At 36.4% G+C, this 23,240-nt stretch overlaps 1 protein-coding gene across 2 annotated transcripts in view; it reads left to right on the top strand.

The window, feature by feature from the left end:
* Nucleotides 1-23,240, top strand: part of SMS (spermine synthase) — a 32,188-nt gene that overhangs the window by 3,835 nt on the left and 5,113 nt on the right. For both annotated transcript variants that reach the window (XM_063126471.1, XM_063126470.1), the window contains exons 2-10: nucleotides 7,937-8,057; nucleotides 9,599-9,689; nucleotides 10,830-10,894; nucleotides 12,228-12,403; nucleotides 13,789-13,943; nucleotides 14,559-14,648; nucleotides 16,678-16,792; nucleotides 17,234-17,313; nucleotides 22,926-23,041. In XM_063126471.1, the coding sequence (XP_062982541.1) occupies nucleotides 7,937-8,057; nucleotides 9,599-9,689; nucleotides 10,830-10,894; nucleotides 12,228-12,403; nucleotides 13,789-13,943; nucleotides 14,559-14,648; nucleotides 16,678-16,792; nucleotides 17,234-17,313; nucleotides 22,926-23,041 (1,009 nt within the window). The remainder of the gene's footprint in view (nucleotides 1-7,936; nucleotides 8,058-9,598; nucleotides 9,690-10,829; nucleotides 10,895-12,227; nucleotides 12,404-13,788; nucleotides 13,944-14,558; nucleotides 14,649-16,677; nucleotides 16,793-17,233; nucleotides 17,314-22,925; nucleotides 23,042-23,240) is intronic.

The following is a 23,240-nucleotide window of genomic DNA, read 5'->3' on the forward strand; positions in this document are numbered from 1 at the left end:
GCATTGATGCAGTTTAAGCACATAAACTGCTCTGGTGTGTCAAAATTGTGGTAGCCTAATAATGTAATTTCATGTCAAAGTTTCATTCACTTGCTCATCTTCCAATGTGATGTATGCCAGCATCGGCCAGCAATGCCTTTCGGCATTCTACATAGGACACAGGTCAGGTTTTGCAAAGAACAAATGGACACAAATCTGACATCACAAATGGCAATATTCAAAAAGCAGTAGAGGAGCATTTCAGTCTCCTAAGATACTCTAACTGACACTAAAGTCCCATACTTGAACAAAGAACGTCAAAGGGACAGAGCAACCTGAAACCACTGAATTACAATTCACATACAGGTTTTATCACCTGAGGCTTAAATAGGTATAAAGGGCTTTTAAAATAAATAAATAAATAAATGATATGTGTTGATTAGCTGACCAATTCCACAGGCTGACTTCATTATTTCCAACACCTATTTTGGAAATAGCCACTATTAATAACATAATATCATTAGCTGTACTTTCTGCAAGTGAATACTTACTTGGACATGTGGTCTACTTTTGTTGAAGCCTATGTATAATTGTGAATAAGTTGTATTTTCATATATATATATATATATATATATATATATATATATATATATGCATTTCATATGGATTAATTGCTATGGATGGATACAAATGTATTTATGTATATTAACAAAAACTCAAAGAAATAAAGAAAGAAATGCCTCTCTTCAGGTTTAGTTACCGGAAGTAAGAGCTTTAAATTAAAATATGCTGGAATTTTAGCCACCCTTGTTGCTTTTGGCTCTGCCCACAACTGGGATGTGGCCCACAAAAATTATCTGAAATTGAATCCGACCCTCTGGCTGAAAGAGGTTCTGCACCCCGGCTCTAGGGTAGCAAATGGATTTCGTTAGTACTAGCCTGTTGTAATCTGAAACCCAGATGAGCACGTGTGCTTGCTTGTGTGTGTGTGTGTGTGTATTTTCCACTCTGCACCCTGAAACTATCATAGGAATTAAGTTAATTCTTCTTGTTCCTCGTTATCATGTGGTACATGTTAGCCTGCCAAATTATTCTTCTTGCGTAAACCTGTGTAATCCCATGTGCAAAGGTGTTGTGCAGTTAAAGATAACGAGCAAGACAAACGAGCCTCCCAGCCTTATCCATATTGGTTCTGCAGAACAAACAATGCTGAGAGTTAGACAGTCATTCTGCATAAAGCATGCAGGTATTACCCTGAATAAGCACAGATAAAATATCTGTTGAATAAGAAGGTTCCTTTTTTGTTTAGTCACTTGCAAGTTAAAAGGTTTTGTGATATATACCGCATAATTTGTTTGAGGTCCATTTCTTAAAACCCATTTATGTGTTTTACAAAGGGTAAACTTATTTTTATGACTACTGACCTGAAGGCTATTCCATAGAATAGACTGATCTGGGATTTGACATTGTAAAGGGAATAGTAATTACAAGTGTTTAGGAAAAGTTGCCAGCCTCCATTAGGAGATGCTGTTGATTTGAGTTGAAGAGGAGCACATATGTTCTTCTGCTATGACAATAGTTAAGTTTGGAATGAGTGCCATTTCTGATCACTCTTAGTATTTCCTCTTTTTAAACAACAGCTACAACAAACAAACAAACATAGACACAGACTTAATTGTTTTTTATTGATTTCTTTTTAGCTTTTTCATCAGATGGGCAAAAACAGCTATGCTATGTAAATTTGTGGTGAGCAGCATTTCTGATGAATAGTACATTGTTAGTAATCTAGAGACTCCCAAATGTCTAAACAGGGAGTTTAGCTATATTCATGAAACTAAAATTTTGTACATCACTGTATTCCAGAAATATTAAATTTCAGAAAATGTAAGATACTTATAAATAATATTTCATAGTACCTTTGGACTGGCACATTCAGTAAGCAGTCTAGGACAAAATAAAAATCCCTGAGATAAGCAATTTATGAAAAAGCTGAAATTCCTAAGGAACTTGTTAGACTCCTAAGAAAGCTAGATTTTGTTATTATCTTATGAAGATATTTGAACCTCAGAGACTAATTCACACATGAGAATGTGAACATTGTTAGAATACTTCCACAACAGAGAGCATGTTGAAATTTGATACAGGTATACCATTATGAGAAGTCTAAAATGGGATACTTTTATATCAAAACAGTTAAAATTTGGATATACTTAGTGATAGTTCTCAGTATGTCAGTAACAAGCAAACCAATCCAAACACATTTATAGTCCTTGGATTAGAGGATTGGGATTTGACTAGCAGCAAGGAACATGTCTATGTTTAGGACAAGCCATGTGTGACAGAATGGAAAGGTGTAGGATTTCCCCTTTGCTTCATATATTCTTTTAAAGTGCACAAATTGAGGAGGGGAACTTTCCAGCGTCAGACATTATACATGTATCCCTCCTTTCCATTAAAATAGCGCTCAAGGCAGAAAGTTGGATACTAATATATGCTATTACGAAATGCATATATTAGAAAGCTGTCCTTTCTTCAAAGAGCTGTATATTGATAAACCTTTCAGAAAATATTTCTGCACACACAATCTCATGTAACTACCAAACAGGTACCATTTAGTGTTTGGTCTGTCACAGTAGATATAACCTTACCGCCAGAATTGACACAATAGGCTCTGTTCTCTCAAAGTACTGAGGGATGCTGTGTAATCGATGTTTTGGGGATTTCGCAATATATATCTGGACCGGGTTAGATGTGAGATGAGAATACTACCTATGGAGGTTTGGGCTGTTAAATTTTACCTCGGGATATTTTCTCTTGATTAGATAGGTTTAACAGCATAGTTATTCAGAGTTTGATTTGAAAACTTCTACACTGAATAAGTTCATATTCAATGATAACTGAAACATAATAGGCCAGCTTTAGAAAAAAAATGTAAAAAATGTAATCAAGTGGCCTACATTTCAGGGAAACAATTCATTGAGGTTGATTCCACCCACTTCCCTTCCTCCCACCCCATGTGAAGCTTGGTGATAATCTGTTGGAGGAACAGCTATATGTTAACACAGTCTAAGACAGTTTGCTCCCTTCAGAATTAAACATCCAGGGAATGTGGATGTTTTCTTTTACTATCAGGAGACAAACTGTAAATGTCCAGAGCTTCTATGTGTAGTCTTCTTAGGTTGTGCCTCCCTGTGACAACTCATCTTTGCTTGAGGGAATTACCAATGGCTCAAAGTAGCTCATGTCAAGTTTTCAGAAAAGGAACAGGGAATGGTTTTGTTACTAATTTCATTAAAGGCAAAAATGAGTAAGCAATGGAATGGTTCTCTCTATCAAGAAAGTGCAAAGAAATCAGCTAATTTGTGCACACAGGAACTAGAAAACATACCACTTCTCGTGTTGAGAAAATAAGTTTAGACCGTGAGTCAAATAAACATTTTGAAGAATGATTTAACCTTGCTCTGGGGCCAATATTTTTACAACTGAAGAATCAAAACATATGGCTAAGCTGCTAACCTTTCTTGTGTTTGACATAAATGGAGTGATTCCTTAAACTGGAATATTTTCTGAGATAGATTTATGATGGTTGCCATTGAAACCTGCTTTTTGCTATTGATGTACAAGTCAGTGTGATGTTGCCTGTGCCTGCAAGGATCTTAGCATGTTCACATCTTTGCTCAAGGTTCGAAATGATCTTTAATTATACAACACACATCCAGTTTGTTTGCCCGCCTCCTCTCTGCTGTGTCCTTGGTATCTCCCTGAAAGCTTTTAAGTGCCACCATGATATAAAACCTAAAAAAAAATACCACCATGTTGGAGAAAGAACTATTGAGTCCTCTCTCCAACATGGATGAAAGGATGACAGTTGTAGACTGTTAATAGGTTTTGTCATGATGTAATAGTAGGTGTCAAAGCTTTGGAACGATAAAGGTCCAAACTGAATCCTTGTAGACTGATCACTATTAGAGTGATGCTTACATAATTCCCGATATTTATTCTATAGTGGTCCTTCCTTTCAGTGGCTATTTTTTTTTTTTTGGTTTTATATGTTTGAGAAACCGTGGGGGTTCAACCCTTCATTGCTTATCAGCATTGAGCTGCTAATGAAAACAGGAAAGGCCTCAGAAGCTGATAACTTGCTAAATGCAGGAAATAATACTCATTTCTCAGAACAAAATACTGTTGTAACTAAGATTCTTACACTGCCCTTCATCCTTGGAAGGAGTTTAGGGATTCATATGTGGTTCTCTTTTCTCCCCCCTGCCCCCCTATTTTATCCTTAGACAGCTTTGTGAATTAGGTTAGCCTGAAAGAGAGAAATTGACCCAAGCTCACCTGTTTTGGCCAGTGGTTTTTATGAAATTGAACCTGGATTTCCTCAAGCTTAGCCAAACACTCTTAGCACTACACCATAATGTCTCTTTTTTACATATGTATCTTGCTCAAAGAACCTGGGGTAATATATATACATTGTGCCCCTCTTTTCATCCTCACCATAACTTTAATCAGTAAGTTAGGCTAAGAGAAGATAAGAGTCACACTGAAGTTTATGTCTGAGCTGGGATTTGAATGTATTTTAGTCCAATGTTTGAACTTCTTTTAATCCAATACTGTCCATTATACCACACTTCTTGTATGTTGAGTTTCTGTAGTGGTATGTAGTGTTAATGGCTTCCCAATTTTTTCTGCTTTGTTAAATACAAAACACTTCTTGTCAGTTTCATTCTTTTCCTATCCAATCTTAGCAGTGTCTTGTGTTTCAAGGAAAGAGATCCACAACACTAGCAAAATGAAGAAATGCTTGGTTTTGACAGGGCAGTTACATAAGTCTACACTAGCAGTAATGTAAAGTATGTTGAGCTAGCATACGTGTCAATAGTGTTAGCTGGCACACCAAGTTTTCCAGGGAAAGCCGTGCCAGCTAACGCTATTGGTATTATGCTAGCGGCCGCTTATGCTGGTGCAGTGTAAGTTATGTTAGTGCTAATTTTAACTTGGATGCTGCCCATACTTGGATACTGCCCATACTAAGCTTTCAAAAATACTTTTTAAGCAAAATAAAGAATCTATGGGATGTGTAGTCAAACCTGACCATTTCTCAGTTACTTGATTTTTGTATTAACACTCATACAAACAAGGATGCCAAGGTATTCAACCTGAAGATGAAACAAAAGCCAGCCTTTCATGCAGATCATTCTATGATTAACATCACTGAAAAAGTAAAAGTTCATTTGGCTTTGCAAATGTAATGGTCTGATATCAATCTAAGTAAAAATTAATATTTACCTATAATCTTGTACTTTTTATTCATTAGTTCCCTAGGTTACAGTTCATGTATAATTATAAGAAGAAACAGTTTTTAATGTTCTTTTTATTTTCTACTTATTTTTTTACCCATATCATTCTCTGCTCCATTCAAGACTTGAATTGTTGTTTTATATCAACCTGTTTTGGACTACAATTCCTATCAGCCCCAGCCAGCATGGCCAATGGTCTGGGATGATGGGAGTTAAAGGCCAAAAGTTCTGAAGGGCACCATGTTGAGGAAAGCTGCTCTATAGCATTATCATTACCATGGATTAGTCAATGAATAGATCAGCCTGTGATACAGAAATACCAGCATTGTAAGACAGCTGCTCAAATTGAAGTCAGTAGGATTTAAGCAGCATTGCAGAAGAGAATTTATAAGTGAATAGTTGTCTTAAGGCTGCTTTATGTATTATATGATGACGGGAAATGGCTGTAGCTCATTAGCAGAGCAAAAACTTTGCTTGTAGAAGGTCCCAGGTTCAATCCATGGTATTAGGGACAGCCCAAGACATTTTGCTTCCAGAGGCAAAATAAGAAAATGTGCTCCCCTTCAGTCAAGGTGCGTACTTGAACAGGCATAGAATTTGCCTTAAAGGAACATTTTATTTCAGATCGGTAGACAGAGCAAGCATAATCCTCAGTATTATGCCAGCTGCCTGGTCTTTCTATAGGGCTAAAGATATGGGCTCTGCAGAACCCAAATAACTGATGTGGGGCTAGGGATAAATATTCCCTATAAGGTACAGTATACCTATGGGTTTGTGTTTTCTTCCCATTTTTGCTGCACTTATCCATGACAAATTATTATGCAGTCTGATCCTAACCATGTTGTGGGGGGTGTTCAGGAAGAATAGCTGAAAACCCCCAGCATCACCCCCTGAGGCAGCCATCTCAGTTTGCCTCATGGTAGGGCTGGCCCTGTTTGGCATCTCCAGATAAGGCTGCAAAACTATCTGAAACCATGGAGAACTAGTGCTAGTCAATATAGACAATACTGAGCTAGATAGACCAATTAATCTAGCTTGGTGATTTGGTATAAGGTAGATTCCTATGCTTTTTGTACAGAAATATTTGTCAGTGTGTGCATGTGTTAGAAAGCCGCAGCAATCCTAGTATACCTATGTTATGCGCAAGGGATGATAATGTGTGTTCCCCATGTATATAATACAATTCACATCTACAATTAAAATCATAAATAGTGTTGGTGGTTTGGCTGGCAAAACTACATATAAAAGACTCAGGACACAATTACTTCAAAAAATGGTGGTACCCAAGATTTCCAGTCCAACTTGGAATAGGGCCTTTAGTATCACAGCGCCCACTCTCTGGAACTCCCTACAACAACAAATTAGCCTGGCACCAATCATCCTGGGTTTTTGGTTCCTACTGAAAACATATCTTTTCTAACAGGTATTCCTAAAAGGTAATCTTGTTCTTTGTATGAAGACTTTTTTTTGCACATCACTTAGACTTTTTTTTAATATGAGCAATTCATAAATATCACTAAATAAAGTGGAGGGAGGATTTTTAATTCATATTAAAAAAATATTCATTTGTATGTTTACTTTCTGTTCAAGACAAATGACCTGACCTATATCTACATCTGTGCAAACACGTCTGCTAAAATAATTGGGCTCAGCAGCAAGTCCCTACACCAATGCAAACATTAGAAGCAGTTTCTAAATATATTCATGAATAAGAAATAGCCACAGGAAAGACCTTTGTTTTCATTGTACTAGCTATTTATAGACAGCTAGCAGGAAACTTGTTTCCCAAACTCTTCACACGTTGCAAAACAGAATTTTACTTATTACAGCTAGATGCAGTAACAAAGTTCTAGTTGGATTGTCACTCTTAAATATGAAAGATACGTTTTAATGTCCATTTGACTTTGTTTGGTTTTTCTCCTGAGAAAGGATGGTGATTAAAAAATATGACAGAAGATAGCTTCCCAAGCTTCTGATACCTTCAGTGTATACTCATGATCAGGCTCCACATCAGGTGTTGCAAGGGTCTAGGAGTTCAAAAGGGCTGATCTTTGCCCCTGTCCCTGAGCTTGCAATATTTTTTTTACTTACATTTTGAGTAGCAGCAACCTCATGCTGCCCTTGGGGCCTAACACAGCCAGTGAGGGTAGGGTGATGTTTAAATAACTCCTGTGCTCTAACTGGCTGAGTCCCCACCCCAAGGTAGCATCTGACTGGTTCAGACTGCTGCTACTCAAACATCTTTTAAAATTGTGCACGGGGTCTGCATTTGACTGGCTGGGTGCCGTGAAGCTTTGCCTGAAGCCAGCTAGGAGACTAGGAGGAGCTGCCACTGGGCCAGGTAAAAATAAAACCCAAAGGAGAATGGAGGGGTTGCAGGCAGATGGATGGGGTTGGTTGGTTTACAGTAGCAGTGGGATGAGCAGCTAGAGAGCAGCAATAGGGCTTTGGTGGTGCTGGTGGGTTAGGGGGCTTCAACAGTGGAAGATAGTTAGCAGGAACCCATCGGCAGCTCTATGCCAAGAGCACACTAGAGTCTCGCATCAGCTCTGCTTATGGTAAGAATTATACAAGTATCAACACAGGGAAAAAACATGTGAAATTCGATGTTTGTGTATTCATTGACCATTGTGCTCTCTCTCTCTTTCATTTTCTAGCTGATTGTAATGCCATTTTTAAAGGTCTACAGTCCATCTTCCAAAAGCAGGAAATGACAGAGACTATTCATAACTGGGAAGATCATGGTTACCTAGCAACATATGTCAATAAAAGTGGCAGGTAAGATGATTTTAGATCCATTATTTGTGAAGGTTGTTATGATTAATGTTTGACAACCAGATAAAAGGTCAGACTGCATATTTACCTTTTAAGAAGTTAAATGAAGAAGACATTTCATTAAAAGCATTTAATAATTTCCCCCAACGATTAAAAAAAAGGTAATTTCAAATTTCCACACTAATGAAAACATGAAAAATGTGCTTCACATTGACAAAATTAACTCATATCAATATGAAATTTATCAAGGACTTGTGGTTTATTACTATGACAGTTCAGTTCCTTATTCCTAGATGGTGTGCATATCTTGCTAACTGAAAACAGTTGATTATTTTCTGCCCTAGAATACTTCAGTTATCTACCTTGGCAACAATCAGTCAAGCATAGTATTTTGTGAATAGCAAAATTATGCTCTGTACTGTTAGAAAACACAATGCTTCCTTACATGACTACTATTGTGGAAGAGCCTGGCAAACTGAAGTTGTTGGATACTGTCAAGTACTCAATGGATACCTAACATGGTTCTAAAAATCATCATCATCATCATTGTTCTCATTGTTTTGTAAATTTACAGATCATTCTGGGAAATCTTTTTTCATTTGTGTTTTTCTTTTTTCTGAACTGTATTCTGTGCTGTTGTCTGACATTAAGACAATGTAACTTTCTGCATACTTTCTGCAAGCCAATTGAGAGTGGGGGTTTACTGCAAGAAAAAATAAGAATTTGCCTTTCTACTATCATGGTGGGGCAACCTTGGCAAGGTACATTAACATGTTTTGTAGAGCCCAAAGCTATTGCTGAATAATGATATACAGCACAAAGGATTTGCGTATGCATGCTTGTCAGTTTCAAACTACTGTGGCTGCTGACGGGTTTTTTTATTTAACAAAGGCCATATATTAATACCCATTCAGAAAACTGCAGCTGATAAATGAAAGCTGATTTGGGGATCAAGTCTTGTTCTCTACCAAAACAATCCATCAATATCTGGCTCAAGCCTGACTTGTGTGAAGTTAAACCAGCAAAAGTAGTATTTGTCATCTCTCTGAGGTCCATTTAATTCATGGCTCACTCTAACAAAAAGCCTAACTGAGGGAAGAGTCAATTGTCAAAGCTTTCATTAATCATGTTGTCAACATAAATGTGGAAGAAATAAGCATTCACCCTCATTGCCAAGCAGAAAGTTATTCACATTTGCCAATCAGACCAGAGTATGCAGTAATGTGAATGAGCAGTTGTTGTTTTTAAAACAACATGCCTCTTTATTTGAACGTGTCAGTGAATGGGGAAGAGCAACAAAATGCTTCAAACTTTTTCAGATCAATTAAGATGCTTGAGTTCTAGTAATTTTGGGACTATTATAGTAATTTTGTCAAAGAATTGGTACTGAAATGGTTTTTGAATTTTTACCATAAGAATAATTGATTTGCATTGGGTATTATGACCTAATCAGTATGAGTTATTTTCCTTTTTAAATTATGCTTTCATTTAATAAATGAGAATATAGCTTGTTTGCATCCTTTCTCTTTTTTTTTGCTGCCTAGTTTTGCCAATCTGAGAATTTATCCTCATGGCTTGGTGTTGGTTGATGTACAGAGTTACAATGATTTGAATGGTGGAGATGAAACAGAGCAGGTAAGTATAAAAGCATAGGATTTTTTTTAAAAAAAAACCTCACAGACATAAATAGTGCTGCTTTAATTTTGGGCATACTTTTTACTGGGCTGAATTTTTCCTTTAGTTTCTTATATATGATGGCAGAAGTTGTAAAGCTAAGAGTTTGTGTGGTGTGGTGACTAAGATGTTAGATTGGGATGTGAGAAAATGAGGTCTTAATCCTGAAGCTTTCTCAGGCTTGGATCATGGTTTCCTATTACGTGAACATGCCTGCATGTGTCTTGGGCTCCCCTGCTCCCTGTCCCACTTTTCACACATCAATGAAATAAACTGAAATGATCCACTTTTGATTTTAAACCAATAATAATTCCCTATGATATTCAAACTCATGGATCTGTGATTAGTTTAAACTGTGGAAACTGAGAACAAACCAAGATCGAACAACATTTTGCAAGGGAGATCATAGGCTACTCTCCTGACAATACCCTTATACTGACTAACTGAGGAAACATGAAATGCGCTACACTTCATGTGTCATGAAGTGCATTGTAGATGATAAAAACTTATGCCATAATACATTTATTTGCCTTTAAGTTGCTCCAAACCTCTGGGTTCCCCCCAACTAAACTTTGTTTACTGCTTAGCAGTGTACAAAAGTAGAAGAATTTAAAGCCAGGGCGTAGAACCTCTTTTGGCCTGAGGACACCATCCACCATGCCAATGGCAAAAGGAGTGGAGCCACAGCAATAAAAAACCCAGCATATTTTTGCTTAAAGTTCTCATTGCCAGTAATTCAGCCTTAGGAGAGGCATTTCAACCTTTTAGAAAGGGGAAAAACCTGAACCAAAGCTGGGAAACCTCAAAAAATTGAATAGTTGGGAGAAAGCGGGTGGGGCCTTCTGGGTGACTCTGGAGAGTCAGATTGGGACCCCTGGGCTTGAGGTTCTCTACTTTAAAATTTCTGAATGAGGTGACAATGAAAGCAACAACAACAAATGTGAGGCTGTATACTTGTGAACTGTGTTTGGCAGTTTTATTTATTATTTATTTATTTATCATACTTATACCCCGCTCCTCAGCCAAAAAAGGCTCTTAGAGCGGCAATGTCCTCCATTATGTTTTATTCAGTTGGTTTATGTTTCCCCCCCTCCTCTGTAGCTTCTAAACAAGATAGAAGAAAGAATGAAAGAATTGTTACACAGGGACATCAAAAGGGTGAAACGGTAAGAATTTTTGTCAGGGTAAAATGTTAAGTGTGGTCAGATCTTAAATGTGACTAACAATGATATCTGCATTAACCCACTGGCATGACTGGGTAGATTAATATAAATTACAGCAGTGTGTTAATAACAGAACTATAGCAAATTTTTACATGCATTTTTGAGATTTGTAAAACCTTTTACATTATTATTATTATTATTATTATTATTATTATTATTACTATTTTCTTTGTGTACTTAAGTTCCCATTTGGTACAAAATGCTTCTATAGAGTCCCATGATAATATAATTAAGTTGACTACCATTGGGGAACAAACTCGGTGAGGCTAAGTTGAGCTCTTCAGAGGCTACCCAATATTTCATGCTCTATCTGCGCCCCCCCTCCCCCAATGTTGTGGGGAAATAGTTAGGCACAAAGCTACATAAGGGGCATAAGACACCTTATTTGACTTTCTGTTCTGTGCTTACAAATTAGTGGGAAATTAGCAAGAACTCAAGAAAATTCTTCATTCTTCTCCAATACTTTGAGAAGAACTGATGCTTGAGAATCATTTATATATATATATATATATATATATATATATATATATATATATATATATCTTGGGCCTATGTAGTCAAATAATTTGGGCCTAGCTTTTTGATTCTGTCAGGTACTGCCCTCTAGTGTCCCTTAAGTAGTTTCACTTAATGACATGGCTTTAGAAACATTGAAAATCACAACTGATTTTCCCCTTATATTATCCAGGATCAGAAAGCATAGCTTGTTTAATTTTAAACTTTCTGTCCTTCCTTTCTGCCTTTAGAAGGCAACTTTACAAACTATGAAAAGCATTAAAAGCAAACACAGATATCCACCACTCTTTGGCAACCTATGTGACAATTTTTACTCAAGCTATCAAACAGCAGTTGCGTATAAATACCAGCCTAGGAATAAAGTTTATTTTTGCAGTGGTTTTGGGTGGATATTTTTCAAATAGTTGGATAAATTAACATGAGAGTCATGCCTGGGATTTTGCTGTATCATAGAGTGCTAAAAATAACCAGTTTCAAAAAAACCTTTGTGGGTTACTTATCTCTTGGTTCTGTGATGTGAATGCTTTTTCAGTAACAGACTGCATTTTAGTCATTGCAAATCTCGGAGTGGCAATTGTTATCTCAATATTGCTAACATAAAAAGGTTAAAATGCAGATCCATTCCTTCAAACATTGGGTAAAATATGTATGAGTGTATTTAGGAACCTAACATTTGAAAGACGCATGATTAATATCTGTTTTGCTAAATTGCCCAAGCTTAAAATTGTGAATTATTTTTCTTTCTTTTTGTCTGTTTCAGTTTGCCAGCCATTGTGAGAGGAGGTGTCATTGATAGATACTGGCCCACAGCAGATGGACGATTAGTGGAATATGACATAGATGAAGTTATTTATGATGAAGAGTCAGCTTATCAGAATATTAAAATTTTACACTCAAAACAATTTGGAAATATTCTTATCCTCAGTGGGGATGTTAGTGAGTATTGCTGTCTTTATAAAATGCACTGTCAGTTCCTATAGAGTTGGCCTGTACCACTTCTGAAACACCAAGCCTAACCCAAACCATATATCGTGGCCTCCTATCTGCTTGGATCCCAGTTATTTTTGCAGTCCTAGGCATGCAGCAAAAATAGAAGATTTCTTGAGTACTTTGAGGGTAGTATTTGGGCCACAAATTGTTGAGGCATAGAGCGTTTATTTCTGTTTTGTTTTTGTTTTTCCCTTGGGATACTGTGAAGTTTCAGATATTTAGCTGAAATTTTGTATAATTATCTATATTAGTCCATCAATTATTGTAAAAAGGATCTTTTGGGGGGCAATGTGAAATAAATAGTGCTGTAGATGTAACACCAATTATGCTAATTTCATGCACTTTTGCTGAAATTCAACCTACTGGGGAAAGTAGTAGATAGGACTTAGCTGATTATTGGATACAAGCGTCTCTTATTATCAGAAGTAATTATCCTAGGTATAGTAAAAAATTATGTGAATAGAGTGAATCATATTAGGGCTTGATCTGAAGGCTTATGAGGCAGCCAGCTTGCTGGAGCTATGCAGCTAATGGATCCAGTCAGTACTTGGAGGACAGATCACTTTGAGAATATAAATGTAATAGTATGGGGTCTTCGAAGTAGTTTGTGGTTTGCAGTGTATGATTCAGTGGTCTGTGATCACTTGTTACTTGTAGCCTGCTAATGTCCCCAAATTTGTTTCTTGCTGTAACAAGTAAACCACAAAATGAAGCTATGTTATCTAGAAATAATTTAGTGAGCAAAGTACAGGATTTCACTATTACTAAAAAACAAACAAACTATAGTCATCATCATCATCATCTTCACCCCCAGATCTGCAGGCTTGAGGGAGTTAAGATGGGGCAGATAATCCCCTTCATTGGCAAAGAGCTCCAAAAGTGGGGTGTGTGACTGCTCTGGTAGGAACCAGTTATACCCACGGAATGCACTTTGGGTGGATGGCGCTTGGAGTGGGCGTGTTTGGACCTGCTGGTGTGTTTGTGGGTGTGTTTGGAACTGTTGGAGCCAAGGCCTCTACGTTTCCCTGTGAGGCCATAGGATCACACTCCCTATCAAGTCTCAGACTGGTGTAGGCAAAACAACCACTGCTGAAGATAAAGCATATGTGTCCTCGGACTGGCGCAGAGTGCAGAGACCTGGGAAGTGGTGGAGATCTGTCACTTCACTCCCACGCTTCTGCAAACCTGTTTAGGAGTGCCCTAAAAGTTATGAATTTAAGAGGGTCTGTATTCTTACTTAGTCTAAATAAATGCTGTTTGTTATAAAACATGTGCAAGTATTTATATATGTGTGTGAGTGTGTGTGTGTTTTTAATCCCTTGCTTATTAAGATCTGGCAGAGAGTGACCTGGCATATACACAAGCTATAATGGGCAGCGGGAAGGAAGACTACACTAACAAAGAAGTGCTCATTCTTGGAGGTGGTGATGGGGGGATATTGTATGAAATAGTCAAATTGAAACCAAAGATGGTCACCATGGTAGAGATATCCTTTTAATAAGTGGCTGATAGTAATTTTAAATAAATAAATAAATAAATCATATTTTCTTCCTGTCCATTGTATTTTGAAAGTAGGCAGTTGATTTCGGCTGAGTTCTCTTAGAACATTTTGTATTGTGTATTAGGTACCTTAAATCTGAGCCAAGTAGTATATCAGGTAGAGGTTCCTTTTTGGCATTATGACTTTACAGTCTTGCTTGAACCAAGATATTTAAGCTTTGATAATAATACAAAAAGCTCTAAATATTGCCTCTGGTTTTTGCTAATAATGTGTATTTTGTCAGAACATTCCTTTAGGACTTTATGCCAGAGAATTAAAATGTTTAGTGTATTGTATAACTGCGTGTACAAAAATGTTGCTACCTATAAAAAATGTTTAGAGTTCTTTATCTCTCCAAAGCTTATTTTTAGATTAACGTATTTGGGTCCAATAAAATGTATTGCCTTATCCAATTTCATGTCTTGTTCTTGAGAAACAACATGAAATAATTTTCCACTTATGGTGGAATCTGTGCCTTGCTATTCTGAAAAAAACCCTAAATAATTTATTTTAATAGCCATAACAAAATGAGTTATTTGATTCTTAACTAGTATCAAAAACATTGACCAAATGGTGATTGACGGGTGTCGAAAATACATGCGCAAAACCTGTGGAGATGTCTTGGACAATCTGAAAGGAGAATGCTATCAGGTAATTTTTTTGTTCAAGGCAGGAAGCAGTAGTATTGTTTTCATCAGTGAAAATACTTCCTTGGGAGAAGTGTTTTTCAAAGGAATTTATTTGGTTTATGTTACAGTTTGTTAAATTTTAATATCAGAAACTGAATTTGTCAGTATTGGATGTCTATAATAATGTGAAGTAAATTATTGATGCCATGGTATGAGTTACGTATAAATATCAATGTTGTTTATAAATACAATTCTAAGCCACTTTCTGAACAAGCAGGAAACTTAGGTGTTGGAAGCAATTTAATTGTTTGTCTTTAATTACTAATATATGAAATGCTTTTAGAAGACAACATGCATTGAAGTTGTGACATTGGTTACTTCTTAATGCCAATAAGTATAAATTCATCCTTAAATATAATTATTCATTGCTCTATCTACATTAGCTCAGTCAATCTTTATGTAATCAACGTAAGCTAGCTAAAATAATACATGTTAAAAATGTTACAGCTAGACATCTGAGGAACGCTGTGTAATAGGCATACCTGATTATAATAAGAACTTCGAAACAGATAGAATCAAATTGTTTTAAAGTCCCATTTATAAATGCAAATATTCCAGTCCCAAATAATAATAATAATACGGTAATACATTTATTTGTTACCCGCCTCTCCCTCTGGGTCGAGGCGGGATACAACACAAATGCAAACACCATATAACTAATTAAAACATTTAAAATTAATACATTAAAAGCAGCACATTATTAAAAGGCAAATTTAAAATTCAACTGGGTAGGCCTGCTGGAAGAGATCAGTCTTTATCAGTTGTTCTTAGTTCAATCTTTATTTGCTTAAAACCAAGGATCATTTTAAAACGGAAGAGAAATAAAGAAGAACCCCCTGAACAAATCCACAATAGGGAGTCAATCAAACAATATCCATCACTTATTTATATAAAATTATACCGCTATTGCAAATAATGGAACTTGGTACCTAACATGTTTGTTCTGGTCAGCTAGAAGCATACAATTTTCTCAAAATCTGACATCCCACGACAAGTAAGGAAACAGATAAAAAGTGCCCTGTGCAGTGGGCAGTACAAAATAATAATAATGACAAATACGCTCCACCTCCCACCCCCACATAGCCATAACAGTGTGTGGATCTTTATTCCAATGGTCTTACTTGATATGAGGTAAACTTCCTGTGTTTCTTCCATAGTGAAAATAAAATGAGCTAAGAGTCTTTTGACGATGATGAATTTGTATTCATTGGGAGAATAGGATCATACTGCCTCTGTCAATACTTGTGTCTTAACATGGGGGCCTACAGACAAATAAGAGCCCAAAGAACATAGGCTCAATCTGTGTGATCTGTACATGCGTTGACCTTTTTGCATGTAGGCTTATACGCAAATGATGACCTGGTTCCTATGTAATGACAATCCTTCTGTTAAACAATCCATGGGTTGTTGTGCACAAGTGGGAGAAAGTGAGTGCACTGCTTAGTATGTCTGTAACTTACGCTTTTACTCCACAACCAACAATCGACTCCTTTGTAGGTTGTTGAACTTGATGTCCAAACCTGGACTGACCTGTTCTTTAGTTTTTAAACAGCGGTTAATCCATAGTTTGTGAACCTGAGTTGGACATCACGCTCAACAATCTATGAAGGAGGTGATCATAGGTTGTTGAGTAAAAATGGAAATAGTGGATGCTCTACAGGCAGTGTGCCTGCTTCATTCCACTCTTCTTGAACAGCACATAATTTATTTAACCCATGATCGTTGTTACTTGGTAGCAGTACATGTCTAATGTCAGAACTATCAGGCACTGGCAGGCTGCTTCACACATATAGACTGAGTGTCTATCTGAACAACTGAACAGGGTAAAGCTGTTTTAAAAATCTGTCTGTGCCAGATCCTGACTTGTTGAGTATCAGTACGATCAAAGTGATGGAAAGGATGTATTTTTCCACCTTGTATTCATCTAGGAATGCTACAAAAGTACTAGTTGGGAAATCATTGTCTTGCTAAGTATTACTACTGTTTTTTAGGTTCTAATAGAAGATTGTATTCCAGTACTGAAGAGGTATACCAAAGAAGAAAGGATGTTTGATTATGTAATTAATGATCTGACAGCTGTTCCAATCTCCACATCTCCAGAAGAAGGTTAATATGCTTCATCTCTTTTTTATTGCAGACCATGTTTGCAATCAAAACTTTTTCATGAAATAGTTTTCTTGAAGTTGAGTAACTTACATCTGAAGGAAAGAAAGGGATAGATTGGGATAAGAAGGCATGTCACAACCCGATAATGGCTTGGGCGCTGCATACATGCTAAATGTGTGTGTGTGAAATAGAGAACTATTGGGTCTTAATGCCAGCCAGTCCACATATGGATATTGTGTCCATGTTAGAATGGATTGTGTCCTATTTTTTGTAAAATTGTTAATAGGTCTATGCCCTTTTTATTTACCACTTATTCACAAGGTATCCTATGTACCTGAACAAAAAAAATCATTAATAATGGGAATGATGGCTATCCCCATCATTATAACAGAATATTTAATTGTTATTTTCTAATTGATCAATTAGTACTTTCAAATTTAGATTCCACATGGGAGTTTCTGCGGATGATTCTGGACCTTTCAATGAAAGTCTTGAAACCTGATGGAAAATATTTCACACAGGTATGGCAGGTGAAATTCTTCTACAGCTAGTTAACATGACAGTGGAGTCTGAAAGAATAAGCCTGTTCAGATACTACTTTGTCCCCCGATGAGATTGGGAGCAGTCCTTGGGCTTGTATTCTCACCTTCTACAGGCAGAAGTTAAGCCAGGGATATTCTGTGTATATTTGAACATAGGATCCTCCAGGACCTGAGAAGGTTCAAATAAACATTGGATCTTCTAGGTTTGCTCATCAACTTCTACTTCTGGAAGGGTGACGACTGGGCAGTACTGTGGGAAATCATGGGAATATTAATTTGGGGAAATCATGGGAGTATTAATTTTATTTGAAGTTTAGTTAAAACTCTGTTTGGAATATTTGTCTAAAGTTGACATGTGATCTTTTAACTTAGTTTATCAGTTTTCTGCTTGTTTTCAGGTAAGGTTAGAGTCAAATACTATGTTCATATTTTAAGGCTGCTATCTTATGCACATTTACCTCTGGGTAGGGACCACTGAGTACAATGAACACTTACCTCTGAGTAAACATTTGTAGGATTGCACCTTAAGGCAATCATAATTTAACATTAAATTATGTTAATCCTATACATAATTATCTGAGCCTCATTGAACTTCTAAGTAGACATGCATAGGATTGCACTGTAAATGTATTTTCAGAGACTATTAATTATTATTATTATTATTATTATTATTATTATTATTATTTATTTATATAGCACCATCAATGTACATGGTGCTGTACAGATTACACAGTAAATAGCAAGAGTGTTAAAGTGTTACAAAGTTGGCATGTCACCATCAAAGTTGTCTTGTGTACTTTACAGTATATCCCTCAAATCCCAGCTTTCTCTTTTTTAAAAATGAAAACACACACACACACACACACACACACACACACACACACACACCATATAATGACAAGCGTTTCTAATGCCAGCCATGCTCAGGACCAAACAAGCTGCTTATTCCTTAAATATGCCTTTAAGTGACATTTTCTTGCGCCTCTGAAAAGTGTAGATAAACTGACCATAGAACACTGTGTCTATTTTTAAATTAGTAAAACACTTTCCAATTTCTTCTTAAGATGTTTTGAGAGCTCACATTATGGGAAAATGTTTCAGGGTTTATAATTGAAGGCAAAGAGCACTGTTCCTTTTTGGATCAGGTGATAGTCCCATAGCAGTAGGAATCGCGGGAGGGGGGGGGATCCTGCTGCTTAAAAAAATGCAGCTGATGTATGTTTCCTGCAGTATATGGCTGAAGGTACAAAATAGGATTGCTATTGTTTACTGTCTATTGAAGATCCTTGAATACTATTTCAATATGTTATCACATTTTAAAAATGTGCTGACGGAATATTTTATATAAGTTAGTACTGTGCACTATACTCTTTGACCACCAGATAGAGCTCGATGACTAAAAACGCAAGCTTGTGCAATAAAATCCTCATGCCAGCTCATGTATAGGCTTGGGGGATTTGCAGATATGCTTGTTATATTTACAACACAGGAACAATCCTGTTACACTGTTTGTTTTATTTTTCTTGTTGCATTGTTCTCTCTATATATTTCTATAGATTTTGTATAGCTTTCTGAGCAAAAGCAAGGAAATATACATACCATTCCTCCTGAAGAGGGGAAATTTACCCAAGCCTTTGTGCTTGATCTGTGCTCTCTGAGTGTATTTTGATTTGTCAAGTGGGGCTGGATTTGGATAAAAATGGTTTATCATTATAAGAATACAATGAAATTTATTTTACCCACTTGGACTATTCCATTTTATGAACATTTTTTTAAAGGTGTTTGAATTAATTTTTTAAACAATAAATAAATAAATATGGATGGGGATTACAAGGAGAACAGCCATGAATGATTGGGGCATTCTCCTTCTGCCATAGCACAATAGTTTGAGAGAATGTTTGTTTATTTATTTATTACATTTCTATACCGCCCAATAGCCGGAGCTCTCTGGGCAGTTCACAAAAATTAAAACCATTCAAAGTATAAAACAACAGTATAAAACCATATTATAAAATACAACCTCCCAGATCATCTAGCCCTGAATTTTGGCAATCTAGCAAGTTATCCTATATTGCTGACTGTTGAGATTTGGGGCACTGAATCTGGGTGGTACAGTGTAGGCTGCAGATATGTATTTACTTCTCTTTTCCCATTAGGTAGAAAATTGGGGTCATAGCAAGTCACTTTTCAGAACTGCACCTCATGGGATGCATTCTAGATCCTAATATTACTCATCCATTCAAATAGTTTAATCTGTTAAAGGCTATATAGTTTATTATGACAGAAGGGAGCACTTCTCCAATTCCAATTAATCCCTCCCCACCCCCCTTCACTGGAATTTCTTAATTACAGTTAAAACCCCTTGAACTTTACTCTGGGAAAGGGAATTAGGAAATCAGGGAATGTCTGCTTTATGGCGGACTATAATCTAGCCTCCCCCAATCTGGTGCCCTCCAGATGTTAGACTCCAGATCTAAAACGGGCCAGCATGGTCATGGATTCTGGAAGTTGTAGTCCAACACGTCTGAAATGTACCAGGTTGGGGAAGGTTGTTCTAAGCTGTTTGGATCTTTCTTTCATACTTTGGGAGTCCTCAGCTTTTCAGAATCTCTACCTGATCGATGGGTGACTCCATTTCACTTCCATACTAATTGGCACTGGACTACCAATTTCATTCTTAGATACTATAATGATGACGACACATTTATCTACCTGTTCAGAATTCATTATATGAAAATGCTGTAAATTCTTCATTTTTAAAATCATTTGTACAAAGTACATACTTCTGCATGCATGAACTTTAGATTCCAGTTGCCACGCTTTAATTTTGATTAAAGAATTGAGTAGTTGGCATTTTTTGTAAGAAAGGCAAAATAAGATTTAATTAAGTTTTAAGTAAGTCCAAAGAACCAGGTTGCAGAAGGCTGAAGTACAGCATTACATAGAGAAATGTTTGCCTGTTTCTGATACAGGTATTGTCATAGGGCAGAGAAAGCTACTGCATTTTAACAAAACGTATATGTTGCATACAATCGCTTACTAACTTTTATTGCTCTTTTCTATAATTGGCTTGCCATGTTGTCTCCTGTGAATAATTGCCATTTATGAAGATGGTGATAAGGGGTGGGATAGCAAGGATGACAATTTACAAAACTAGACTGCAGATTACTTATTATATAGATTTGGTCTTGCCATTAAACTATGTCGCTACTGGCGGGATGTCCCATAAATTACCTAGTGCTGTTTTCTATTTGTGTTTTCTAAATTACACACACACAGGTTGTTTATGTTCTATCCCATTCAATTTGATGCTGACAAAATTATATGCTTTGTAAAAGGCAGTGGAACAAAATAACCATTGCAGAACTGTAGATAATAATAGATTATGAAACAAGTTTTATATTCTGTACTTTCTTACCTTCTACAGTAACCTTACCCTTGTCATTTCATGATAATTTTGATATCTTTATAAATTATTTTCATTTCTGAAATATTTACTCCTCCCGTACTATTAATTTGCTGTTCTAACTTTAACAGCAACAACAAAAATAAGGTATTTTTAAAAGCAACAGGAAAATATTAATAAACAATGAAATTGGAAAATATTTCACCTTGGTTATCTGCATTTCTCCCCACAGTTCATTTTACAGACATTATCAAATTTCTGTATCCTATATATGGTTCAGTATGTCTATAAAGTTTTGTAATGCTTTTGTTGTACTGTCCTGCCCTAGGCGTCTTCTATATGTTTAATTTAATGGTCACCATTCTTCTTTAAAATGGTCTCCTTGCTCTTTCCTTCCTGCTATGTTTTCCCTGGTTTGTAGGGAAATCTTATTCATTATTAATGTTTTCATGACTTTATTAACACAGCCTTTCTTCTTAGTATACCTAAATATTTCACTACACTGAAAGATTCTAACCGTAACATGAAATACTTCATATAGTATGGAGCGACTCTGAGCAGATTTTGTTTGCCATCTCAAAGTTGGCACTGCATTGACTCTGGAAAATATAGTACCAGTGCAGTTCGTTATCTAGTGATAATTTATTTATTTCATTTATTTATTATTTATTACATTTATATACCACCCCATATCTGAAGCTCTCTGGGAGGTTTACAAAAGTTAAAAACAGTGAACATTAAAAACAAATATACAAAAATTTCAAACCATTAAAAGCATAAAAACAACAATATCCATTTAAAACAACTAATAAAGCCAGCATGATTTGAATTCTGTGATATATGATGACATTCAGAAATAAAGGTTACTTTCACAATTTACAGCAGCAGTCCTTAGCGTTCTTAATACAGAATGAATCATATTAAATTTGGAAGTGCTTATGATTGCATTATCAATTAACTTCATCTAGAGTATGTTGTACTTGTTTTTTAAATTTCTTAATTGTGACCATACACCTCTAATAATGTCGCCAAATACTTTCTTGGTAACTGTTATAAATGTGCTGCTTTTCCAGGATTCTTATAGCCTATAGGATTGAAATTATTTTACTCCTGTTTTAAAATCTAGAACTTATCAAACTTGCCGCTTTGCGTTGTCCTCCCCCACTCCCCGGTTTGATATATAGCTCAGGCTGATCTGCCAACTACAACCCTACTTGGACAAAGATAGCTTTGCAACAGTTCTACATGCTCTTGTAACCTTCCATTTGGATTATTGCAATGTGTTATATGCAGGGCTGCCTTTTGAATATGGTCCAGAAATGTCAGTTAGTTCAAAACAGGGTAGCTAGACTTAACTATGACCCGCTTAACATAATCAAATTAGGTCAGTACTTTGTGATCTGCAATGGCTCCTACTCAATTTCCAGGCCCAGTTAAGAGTGCTTGTTTTAATCTTTAAAGCTTTAAAAGGCTTGGGGCCAGGTTACAGGAAGGAGCAAGTCCCTCGATATCTACCTACCCACACCATAAAGTCATTGTCTGAGGCCCCGCTCTAGGTGCCACTGCCAAATGTGAGCCAGTGTGGTGTAGTGGCTAAAGTGTTGGACTGGGAGTCAGGAGATCTGGGTTCTAGTTCCCACTCGGTCATGGAAACCCACTGGGTGGTTTTGGGCCAGTCACAGACTCTTAGCCCAACCTACCTCACAGTGTTGTTGTTGTGAGGATAAAATGGAGAGGAAGAGGATTATGTATGCCACCTTGGGTTCTTTGGAGGAAAAAGGCGGGATATAAATGCAATAAATAAATAAATAAATAAGGTGAGTTGGGTGGCTATAAAAGTGGGCCTTTTCAGTGGAGCTGCTCCCCCTCTGTGGAATGCCCTTCCAGAGAGGCTTGTCTGATACGTTCATTACAATCTTTTTGGTGCTAGTTAAAGACTTTTTAGTAAGTGCTTTTAGTGTTTTTAAATTTTAGCACTTTTACTCCACTGCTGATTTTTACTTTAGTTTTTGTGCTGCAGTGTTTTTATCCTTCACTACCAGTTTTATTTTTGCTTAATTAGATGTTGTTTTTATCATTGTCTATTGTTTTGTATTTTAGGGTTTTAATTTACCTATAACCAGAGAACTCTGGTTATTGGGTAGTCCATAAATACAATAAAATTTTGTCCCTCATTTTTTTGCAGGGAAATTGCGTCAATCTGACTGAAGCCTTGACTCTCTATGAAGAACAGCTAAGCAGGCTATATTGTCCTGTGGAATTCTCCAAGGAAGTTGTATGTGTCCCCTCATACATGGAATTGTATCCTTGGCTAATGAAATGTCTCCCAGTAATAACAGATTGTGTAAACCTGTCACATGTATAGTGAAAAAAAAAAGTCTTGACTACCTTAGTTTTGAAAAAATCAAGTGTATCCTAATAACATTAGGGGGATTCTCTTTGAACTTTTTTTATTTACTTTTTAAATATACAACCTTGGGTTTCGTAGAGTTTCAGAAGA

The sequence above is a fragment of the Elgaria multicarinata genome, chromosome 5 (genome assembly GCF_023053635.1).
Source record: "Elgaria multicarinata webbii isolate HBS135686 ecotype San Diego chromosome 5, rElgMul1.1.pri, whole genome shotgun sequence".
In the NCBI taxonomy this organism is placed as follows: Eukaryota; Metazoa; Chordata; class Lepidosauria; order Squamata; family Anguidae; genus Elgaria; species Elgaria multicarinata.